At 56.1% G+C, this 10640-nt stretch overlaps 1 protein-coding gene across 1 annotated transcript; it reads left to right on the top strand.

Annotated features, from left to right (window-relative positions):
• The first annotated feature begins 4015 nt into the window (after positions 1 to 4015).
• On the top strand, positions 4016 to 8818 carry FZD7 (frizzled class receptor 7). The gene has a single exon (XM_029069328.2). The coding sequence runs from the start codon at positions 4832 to 4834 to the stop codon at positions 6575 to 6577; it is 1746 nt and encodes a 581-aa protein (XP_028925161.1). The 5' UTR covers positions 4016 to 4831; the 3' UTR covers positions 6578 to 8818.
• Positions 8819 to 10640: the final 1822 nt, after the last annotated feature.

Genomic DNA, 10640 nt, shown 5'->3' with positions numbered 1-10640 from the left:
TTATCTTCCTGCCTAACCCCGTCCTCTCTCTGACTTTCCCATCCCTGTGGATGGCACAACCATCCTTCCCGTCTTACAAGCCCGCAAACTTGGTGTCATCCTTGACTCCGCTCTCTCATTCTTCCCACACATCCAATCCATCCCCAAAGCATGCTGGTCTAACTTTGCAACATCGCCAAGATCCGCCCTTTCCTCTCCATCCAAACTGCTACCACGTTAGTACAGTCGCTCATCCTATCCCAACTGGATTACTGCAACGGCCTCCTTTCTGACCTCCCATCCTCCTGTCTCTCCCCACTTCAGTTCGTACTTTACTCTGCTGCCCCGGTGATCTTTCTACAGAAACGCTCTGCGCATGTCACCCACCTCCTCAAAAATCTCCAGTGGTTACCTATCAACCTTCGTATCAAGCAAAAACTCCTCACTATTGGCCTCAAAGCTCTCCATCCCCTTGCCCCCTCTTACCTCACCTCCCTTCTCTCCTCCTACAGCCCAGCCCGCACACTCCCGCTCCTCTGCCGCTAGTCTTCTCACTGGGCCTCGTTCTCGCCTGTCCCGCCGTCGACCCCCGGCCCACATCCTACCGTCGACCCCTGGGCCACGTCCTACCTCTGGCCTGGAATGTCCTCCCTCCTCAACTCCGCCAAAGAATCAAACTTCCCTCCTTCAAAGCCCTACTGAAGGCTCACCTCCTCCAAGAGAGCTGCCCAGACTAAGCCCACCTTTTCCTCAGTTCCCCCCCATGTTACCCCAACTCGCTCCCTTTGCTCTACTCCCCTCTCCCCATCCCACAGCACTTGTGTATCTATCTATCTATCTATCTATCTATCTATCTATCTATCTATCTATCTATCTATATCATTCTATTTATTTATATTAATACCGTTTTACTTGTTTTAATGTTCATATAGCTATAATTCCATTTATTTATAGTGAATGGAATTTATATGTCTGTCTCCCCACTTCTAGAGTGAAGCTCGGTATGGACAGGGATAGTCTCTCTTTATTGCTGAATCATATTTTCCAAGCATTTAGTACAGTGCTCTGTACACAGTAAGCACTCAGCAAATACGACTGAATGAATGAATGGATCATTCCCTTGAACGATGGACAACATGAGGTCAGAACGAAGAAGAGCCCCAGCTAGGGCCGTTCATCCTCTTTGGAAGGGGCTGACTGGGCTCCATGGGCACTGAGCAGATTGACCTCACCCCTTCACCCCCAGCCCCTTCACCCCTCCAAGGACTCCAGGCTGTACCAGGCCCTTCACCTGGCCTGCCTTGGGCAGGAAGGGCTCCTGGTTCCCCAGCCTTCTGCCCCCGAACGCTGAGAGCTCCACCATCCCAAGAGCCAAAGTCTCAGCTCAGAGTGGTGACACCATCTGGCTCCCCCCCCAGGGCCAGGGAGAGCTAGAAGCTGCCCCCAGCAGACACCCAGGGGGCGTTCAGCAAAGTCTGCTCCCCCGACTCGGCCACCAGGCACACAGAGGGCTTGGCAAAGTCTGCTCTCCCCACTGGCGCACCAGTCAACCAGGGGAGCTCAGAGAAGCCTGCTTCCCCCACCCACCACCCAGTCAGCCAGGGGCCTCAGCAAAGCCAGTTCTCTCACCTGCCTCCCTCCCCCCACCCCACCCCCCCAAGACAAACAGAGAGCTTGCAACCCTCCTGCTTCCCAACCACTCCGGGAGCTCTGCCAAGGCAGCAAAAACCAGGCTGGGAAGGCTCAGGCCCACCCTCCTTCCCCAACCAGGGGCCAGGGAAGATGGTACCTCCGGCCTGGAACGTGCTCCCTCCTCGAATCCGCCAGACACTTACTCGCTCCCCCCACCCCCTTCGAAACCTTTTTGAAGGCCCATCTCCTCCAAGAGGCCTTCCCAGACTAAGCCGGACTTTTTCTCATCTCCCTCTCCCGTCTACGTCGCCCTGACTTGCTCCCTTTGCTCTTCCGCTGCTCAACTCCCAGCCCCACAGTCTTTATGTATATATCAGTCACTTTATTTATTTGTATCGATGTCACTCTCCCCCCCACCCCCGCCTAGACTATGAACTCCTTGTGGGCAGGGATTATCACTGTTTATTGTTGTATGGTACTTTCCCAAGCTCTGGACACAGGGCTCTGCACACAGTACAGTGCTCTGCCCACAGTAAGCGCTTAATAAATACCACTGACTGAATGAATGAATGGTGCACTGGTCAGAAGGGAAATTCAACGCTTTGTGCCCACCCCTACCTGTCCAGACCCCTGTTCACTCTCCTCCCCCGAGGCTCCTTGGGCATGCCACGGCAGGCCGGACTGTTGCCCAAACGGCCAGTTCCTCGACCTACCAACCCTACCCTTAATAAATAAGTGTGCCAGGCCTGGCTAGCCAACAGGCTAAGGCCATCTGACAACCACCACCCCACCCCTTGCTAACCTGCGCTAGCCCGGGGCCTTCCTAAGGCACAAAGATTTTTTATCAACGTTGAAGCAGAGGGGAAAACAAAGAACTCTGAAGTGAAAGGAAAGACTGTCAAAGTTTTCTCAGCCGTGGCTGGACTTTAGATCAGTGTCATGATTTTTTTTTGTTTTTTTGTTCAACCAGGTGTCCTGCACAGGGGAATAGAATGGCACCCTTCATTTGCGAATTCCTTGCTTTTGTGAGTTTGCCATAATTTTAAAATCACTTAAACCTAGTCCTTTGAAATGAAAGGAGACGCTATTGCAACAAAGCTTTATCGGCACCCTACAGCCAGAAATCAGCATGGCAGAGGGCCACAGCCTGAAGTTAATTACTTTTTTTTTTAAAAAAAGAATTTCTTTGTCATTGACGATTTGTTTTTTTGCATATCCCTCACTGGGCTTCAAAAATTCATTTGTGGGGAGGAAAAGGGAAAACTGCAAGCAGAAGAAAGCTTAATTTCCGATAAAAAATAAAAATTAAAAATCCGTGCAACTCTTTGGCAGATGGGCAGCTCGGAATACCGAGGAACTCTGAAAAAGAGCTTCTGACATCATCGAAGCAGAGAGCAAAATGAGGGAGTCCGTCTGTTTAGCCTGCAGTGTGGCCCGAAGTGTGGGAAGAATAAACAAACATTTCTTTTTTGGCTTGCGAATTCTAACAGTAATTGCTTCCACCCAGAAAACTTGTGGAGGCATCGGCATCCAGCTCTCCATTATGAAGGCGTTTTCGACAGCCCAGTAAAACATTTCTTATGCAGCTCCTCCAACTTCTCTGCAAAAGATCTCCAAGTGAGAAGGGGGAAGGGGAGTGAGAGGGGGATTGGGAGGGGGGATTGGGTGGGGGGGCGGGAATCGCTCTTGCAACAAAGAAAAGAGAAAATCCAGCCCCGCCCCGCCCCCCAGAACCAACCGCAGAATGAAGAGGGCCGGTCGGGGCCTTGGCTATCAACTATGCCCTGGATGGGGGTGGGCATGGGGGCAAGGGGGTGGCCGAGCTGGGTGTGGGGGGCACTGGCTTCTTTTCCTCGTTCTCAGTCTCTCGAGCGGCGGTGGTCGTCTCCGGCCAGTCCCTTGACCCGGCCCGTAGCCCCCCCGACCCCCCGGCCGGTCCCGGCCTTCCCGTACCCTTCGGAAAGACCCGAATCCTGCCCAGAAAGAGCCCCTTGGCAAACGTGCTTTTCCTCCAACGCGAATTGGGGCTTAAAAAGAGAGAGAAAAAAAAGTTTTTTTTTTTTCTGAAGTTTCCTCCCCCCTGCTCCTCCATCCCCCCTCCTCCTCCATCCCCCTCCTCAGGAATCCGCCCAGAGCGGTCCGGACCCTCCCCCCGCTTTTTCCCCGCCCCTCCCCCCCGGGGTCCCTGGCCCAATCAGGGGGCGAGGCCGGAGAAAACAAAGGTTCCCATTGGCTGGCTGGGGGGGACCCCTCCCCTGCCGCTGGTTGTGAATGGGGGGAGGGGGCGGGGGAGGGGCTCCCGCAGCTCCCCGCAGCTCCCCGCACTTCCCAGTCGGCGGGCCGGGGGCTGGCATCGCGGCCTCGGGGTCCGGCTGCCCCGGCGGGCGCTTCAGGGGGGCGGGACGAGGCCTGGGGGGGGCGGCGAGGGGCCGAGGGCGCCCTGGAGGAGGAGGCGGCCAGACACCTCTCGTCGGATCGGATTTTCTCTCCCCCGCGCCCCAAAAATCACCGATCGGGAACCTCCCGGAGAAATCCAGGGGCGTCGAGTGGGAAGAGCGGGAAAGCAGACGAAGGATCCCCTCGGAGAGCCAGGTTTGGGCCCGGGGCCCTCGAGGGGGGCGCGGGGAGGAGGAGGAGGAGGTGGAGAAAGAGGAGGAGGAGGAGAAAGAGGAGGAGGAGCTGTAGCGGAGGCCAGAATCAGCAAGTGGCCGAGCCAAACCTCTGGCTTTGACGGAGAGGCGGCGAGGAGGACTTTGGGCCTCTTTTTAAGGAGCCCTCGGAAAACTTTCCCGCTTTTTCCCTCCCCACCCGGCTCCGGAGACGCTTTTTTGCCCCCCCTTGGAGAGAACCCTCACCTTGGGGTTGGAGAGAGGGGGGGGACCCCCGGCCCTCCCAGGCCTCTGGAAGGCGGCCAGTCCTGGGCTCCGGTTTGGGGAAAGGGTGGGGGGACCCGGGGGAGAGCCCGCCCTCCATCCGGAGACCCTCTGAGGGAGGAGATAGAGGAGGAGAAAGAAGAAGATAGAGGAGGAGGAAGAAGAGGAGGAGGAGGAGGAAAGGAGCGGCCTCCCCGGTGCGCCTTTCCTCGCGCGCCCTGGGGAGCCTGGAGAGGGGCGCCCGGGGGCCCCCGGATGCCCACCGCCCCTCCTCGCCCCCGGCTGCCCTGACCCCCGGGCCCGTCCTGCCCCAGCCCCGGCCGACCGCCCCCCGCCCCCGGCCGGAGATGCGGGGCTCCCGGGCCGCCCCGTCGTCGCCCTCGCCCTGCGCCCTGCTCTGCGCCCTGCTCTGCGCCCTCCTTTGCGCGCCGCCCCCGGCCTCCCGGGCGCAGCCCTACCAGGGCGAGAAGGGCATCTCCGTGCCGGACCACGGCTTCTGCCAGCCCATCTCCATCCCGCTGTGCACCGACATCGCCTACAACCAGACCATCCTGCCCAACCTGCTGGGCCACACCAACCAGGAGGACGCCGGCCTGGAGGTGCACCAGTTCTACCCCCTGGTCAAGGTGCAGTGCTCGCCCGAGCTGCGTTTCTTCCTCTGCTCCATGTACGCGCCCGTCTGCACCGTGCTGGAGCAGGCCATCCCGCCCTGCCGCTCCCTGTGCGAGCGGGCCCGCCAGGGGTGCGAAGCCCTGATGAACAAGTTCGGTTTCCAGTGGCCCGAGCGGCTGCGCTGCGAGAACTTCCCCGTGCACGGGGCCGGAGAGATCTGCGTGGGCCAGAACACGTCCGACAGCGCCGGCGGGCCGGGGGCCGGAGGCCCCACGGCCTACCCCACCCCGCCCTACCTGCCCGACCTGCCCTGGACGCCCCCCGTGCCCGGCGGAGGAGCCGGAGGAGGAGAAGGCTGGGGCCGCCCGTCCTTCCCCTTCTCCTGCCCTCGCCAGCTCAAGGTGCCCCCTTACCTGGGCTACCGCTTCCTGGGCCAGCGGGACTGCGGGGCCCCCTGCGAGCCGGGCCGCGCCAACGGGCTCATGTACTTCAAGGAGGACGAGCGGCGCTTCGCCCGCCTCTGGGTGGGCGTCTGGTCGGTGCTGTGCTGCGCCTCGACGCTCTTCACCGTGCTCACCTACCTGGTGGACATGCGGCGCTTCAGCTACCCCGAGCGCCCCATCATCTTCCTGTCCGGCTGCTACTTCATGGTGGCCGTGGCCCACGTGGCCGGCTTCCTGCTGGAGGACCGGGCCGTGTGCGTGGAGCGCTTCGCGGAGGACGGCTACCGCACGGTGGCGCAGGGCACCAAGAAGGAAGGCTGCACCATCCTCTTCATGGTCCTCTACTTCTTCGGCATGGCCAGCTCCATCTGGTGGGTCGTCCTGTCCCTCACCTGGTTCCTGGCGGCCGGCATGAAGTGGGGCCACGAGGCCATCGAGGCCAACTCGCAGTACTTCCACCTGGCCGCCTGGGCCGTGCCGGCCGTCAAGACCATCGCCATCCTGGCCATGGGGCAGGTGGACGGCGACCTGCTGAGCGGCGTCTGCTACGTGGGCCTGTCCAACGTGGACGCCCTGCGGGGCTTCGTGCTGGCGCCGCTCTTCGTCTACCTGTTCATCGGCACGTCCTTCCTGCTGGCCGGCTTCGTGTCCCTCTTCCGCATCCGCACCATCATGAAGCACGACGGCACCAAGACGGAGAAGCTGGAGAAGCTGATGGTGCGCATCGGCGTCTTCTCCGTGCTCTACACCGTGCCCGCCACCATCGTCCTGGCCTGCTACTTCTACGAGCAGGCCTTCCGCGAACACTGGCAGCGCTCCTGGCTGCTGCAGACCTGCAAGAGCTACGCCGTGCCCTGCCCGCCGGGCCACCTCGCCCCGGTCAGCCCCGACTTCACCGTGTTCATGATCAAGTACCTGATGACCATGATCGTGGGCATCACCACGGGCTTCTGGATCTGGTCGGGCAAGACCCTGCAGTCGTGGCGGCGCTTCTACCACAGACTCAGCCACAGCGGCAAGGGGGAGACCGCAGTATGAGCCTCGCCCCGCGGGGGCCGGGGGGATGACCCCCGGGGGGGGGCCTCCCCCTCCCCGCCCAACCCCCCCCACCGACCACCCCAACCCCGGCCTCCCGATGGGGCCCCTCTCCTCCGGCCTCCCAACCGGGCCTACCGACCGGGCCTTCCCCACGGGACCTCGCCCGCCGGCCGGGGGAGGGGGATGGCGTGGGAGGTGGGAGTCGGGGGGAGGGCGCCCCCTCTCCCCCACCGCCTCCCCCACCCGTCTGGGGGGAAGGACCCCGGGGTGGGGGCACGTGGATCGCCTCGCTGGGGGCTGGGGAGGACGCTTCTCGGGCCAGGAGGAAGAATGGCACCCGTGCACGCGTGTCGAGGTTCGGTGGGACGAGGCCCGGCCTTGAAGAGCGAATTAAAAGGAGAGCAGGGAGATGGGGAGTGGTGGGGGCCTCTCGCTGCCGCCCACCCCCTCTCTGCTGCCAGAGAGGTCTGCTTGCCCGACCCCCGCCGGGCCCCGGGTGAAAGGTAGAGCGGTCGGCGTGGAGAGGCGGTCACTCCGTAAATGGCTCTTGGCCGGGGCCTGACCGGAGCGACGGTGGGTTCGTTGCCCGGGTCAGCCGCCCCACCGGTCCCCGACTCTTCAAGCCCCGCCGGCTTGCCCCCCGCCCCCATTCTCCCTTCTCTCCCCCAGCAGATGGACATTCCCATGGATCAAAAGTCCCCGGAAGAACTGACCGCAGGTGTCACCCTTTTTTTGGGGAGGGGTGGGTGGTGTGGGAGGGGAGGGAGGTCAGTGGATGCGACAAAGAGGATGTACAAAGTAGGTACTTTTTACTGCCTTGCTGCTTTTTTGTTTTTTCCTTAATTTGGGGGTCGGGCGGGGGCGGAGGTAAGAAGGGGTTCGTATGGTCTCATACCCTGAAAAGAAGTGGTGACTTGTTGCTTTTCCGAGAGGAATGCATTTTTTTCTTTTTTCCTTGTCTTTGTTGTCGGAAACAAAAGAGGAAACAAAAGTGTCTTAGCCGTGGAAAGGCGTAACTGTGAAGAGGGCAACTTTTCTAGGCGAAATTGCCAAGATCTGAGGTTCACCCTTGGATGGGATTTTAATTATGTACAGATAGACATTCCTTTTTATGGAAAAGTGGAAGGCAGGATGTTTTTTTATGTACCGTTCAATCTAGGTTTCTGGTTCAGCTAAAGGGAATGCAAGCAGGGGGGAGGTGTGGGCTCTGTGTGTGTGTGTGTCTGTGTGTGTGTGTCTGTGTGGGTGGGTGTATGTGTGTCCCACAGCTTAATTCAGAACACCTGGCATAACAGGCCCTGTTAAAATATTCAGATGAGACTGTCCCCTTCCTTTTTTTTTTTAAATCCCTCTAAAGCTGCCTTAGGTTTTCTTTTTGTACGTAACCATTTTAGATGAAGGGAAAAACAGAACGACTTCGGTCCTATGACAAAGGAGAGTTTAAACTACGAAAAACATTTTGTCCTGTTTTCTTCGTCCCAGGAATGGAGTTTATAAAACAGTTTATGTATGCTGATGTCATCGTCTTGGCCGTCGCGGGGGAGGCGGAGAAATGAGGGTATCTTTTTTGAGGTGGCCAACGCCATTCTCCCGGAAGAGTATAAAAGGAAAGTTCATTTTGGGGCCCCCACTTGTGAAAGAAAGTGATTAAAAGAAAGTCAACTTCAAAGTCATGCCACGGTTCTTTGAAATCTGCTAGGTGGTTTAGGTTTGTTAATCTTAAATCTTTTCGAACATTTTTTTTTCTTCGGCGATACGACTCCCAATTCTTCCAGTTGGCGTACGATCGTGGGCTAAAGGAATTTTCTCGTTCTCTTCTCCTCCAGTAATTATGTGGATTATGAAACCTCGTCTCCCCTGCACCTCTGATATCCCCCTATTCCCAGCAGCAGAAAATTCCCACCTCAGAAGAACACTAACCGTCGTTAATAGAGGGCAACGGCCTGCAGTGAAATTTACTTTATAAATGCAGCCGTATAACGAGTCCTTCTAGAACCCACAGCTCTCAGTTTAGACTTCTTTTGGCTTCTATCTGTCACGTGCATGTGAAAATTGTAAAATAGAAGAGACAAGTGCAGTATGTATATTTTGTAAATCTCCCTCTTTTGTAAGAAAATATATATTGTATTTATATGTTTTTACTTCGTTTGGATTTTGGTTTTTGCCTTGAAAGGTCTGTATGAGGTCCCACTTTATCACATGTACAGATCACAAATAAATTTTTTTTAAAATACAAAAGTCGCATACGCAGTCTGGTCTCTTGAAACAATAAAACTTAATGGCGGAAAGGGGGAGCTTAAAAAATCCTTGGAAGGATTGTGAAGTGGCTTTTTACAATCATGTTTTTCTAAGTGCCTTTTGTGGGTTTGTTTGTTTTCACTCAGAGAAATTTAAGCTTTCCCCACAGTATTTTAGGTGGCTTGTGGAGGGAATTTTGTAAGAAACCATTTGGGGAAAGGATGGCCATTTTCGTAATCCTTAAATCATTTTTTTTTCAAATCTGTATTTGAAATGATACTAGAAAATGTGTATCTCCCTGTGATTTTTTTTAAGCCCAGAGGACCCTAGTGTTGGGTGATATTTTGTACTAAGTGAGCAGCAGTCTGACGTCTTGCTCTGTCTCTAAGGTGGTGTAACCTTGCGTGAAGCAGGGTTCCTTACTCTGCTCCCAAGCCGTTAATATAGTGCTCTGTGCACAGTAAATGCTCAGTACCATTATATTTGTTAATACTACTACTACTACTAATAATAATAATGATGTTGGTATTTGTTAAGCGCTTACTATTTGCAGACCACTGTTCTAATCTCTGGGGTAGATACAGGGTAATCAGGTTAAGCGCTTACTATGTGCCAGGCACTGTACTAAGCAGTGGGGTAGACAGAAGCGAATCGGGTCGGACACATTCCCTGTTCCATGTGGGCTTCACAGTCTTAATCCCCATTTTACAGATGAGGTCGCCGAGGCACGTCAAAGTGAAGTGATTTGCCCGAGGTCGCACAGAGCAGACAAGTGGCTGAGCCGGGATTGGAACCCAGATCCTTCCGACTCCAGGCCCCTATTCTCTCCGTTAGGCCACCCTGCTGGAAGAACGTATCACACGGTCTCCCAACTAGGTAAACTGAGATAGGTCACAGGACTTAAACTCTCGGGCGGCAGTAAATCATCAGCCCGGCCAGAAATAGATCTAACTCCTGACTCCCTGCCCGCTCGAAAGTCGACAGGGGCTGGAGGTTGGCAGCAGCGCCCACGGTGACCTGGGAGAGAGCAAAGGCTGTGGGTGCCGCTGAGGTTTTCGATTTAATATCCTGGTTCTCCCTTCAACGCAGGTTCGATTTGCCTCAGACCCCTAAACCCACCTTCCTCCGAGCCCGGCTAGCTTTCTCAGGGCCAGGTGGGTGAGGATAACGGACAACCCCTCTAGACTTTAAGTTTGTTGTGGACCTGGAATGTGTCTACCAACTCTGTTAAGTTGTACTCTCCCGAGTGTTCATTGCTGTGCTCTGCACACAGTAAGTGCTTAAATATTATCGATTGATCGAACCAAAAGCATTTGCTGAGGACCTACTGCACGGCACCTACTGCTTGGGAGAATTATGAAAGAGTGGGACTTGATTTCTGCCCTCGTGGAGCTTCCAATCTAGCAACGGTGGCACTGAGAAGATAGAACGTTGGCACTGAGAGTCAGAAAGTCATGGGTTCTAATCCTGGCTCCGCCACTCGTCTGCTGTGTGGCCTTGGGCAAGTCACCTCACCTCTGGGCCTCAGTGACTTCATCTGTAAAATGGGGATTAAGACCGTGAGCCCCAGCTTGCATCTACCTCAGTGCGTAGTTCAGCGCCTGGCACAAAGAGCTTAACAAATCAATCAATCAGTTGTCTTCAGTGAGCGTTTACTGTGTGCAAAGCATTTGGGAGAGTACCATGGAACAATATACTAGACACGTTCCCTGCCCTCAACGAGCTTACAGTCTAGAGAGAGGGACATTAAATAAATAAATTACAGATTTGTACTTTACTGCTGTGGGGCTGGGGGTGGTGAATGTAGGGAGCAAATCGGGTGCCG

This window comes from Ornithorhynchus anatinus, chromosome 7 (genome assembly GCF_004115215.2).
Source record: "Ornithorhynchus anatinus isolate Pmale09 chromosome 7, mOrnAna1.pri.v4, whole genome shotgun sequence".
NCBI lineage: Eukaryota > Metazoa > Chordata > Mammalia > Monotremata > Ornithorhynchidae > Ornithorhynchus > Ornithorhynchus anatinus.
This window is presented reverse-complemented; position numbering and strand designations above follow the sequence as displayed.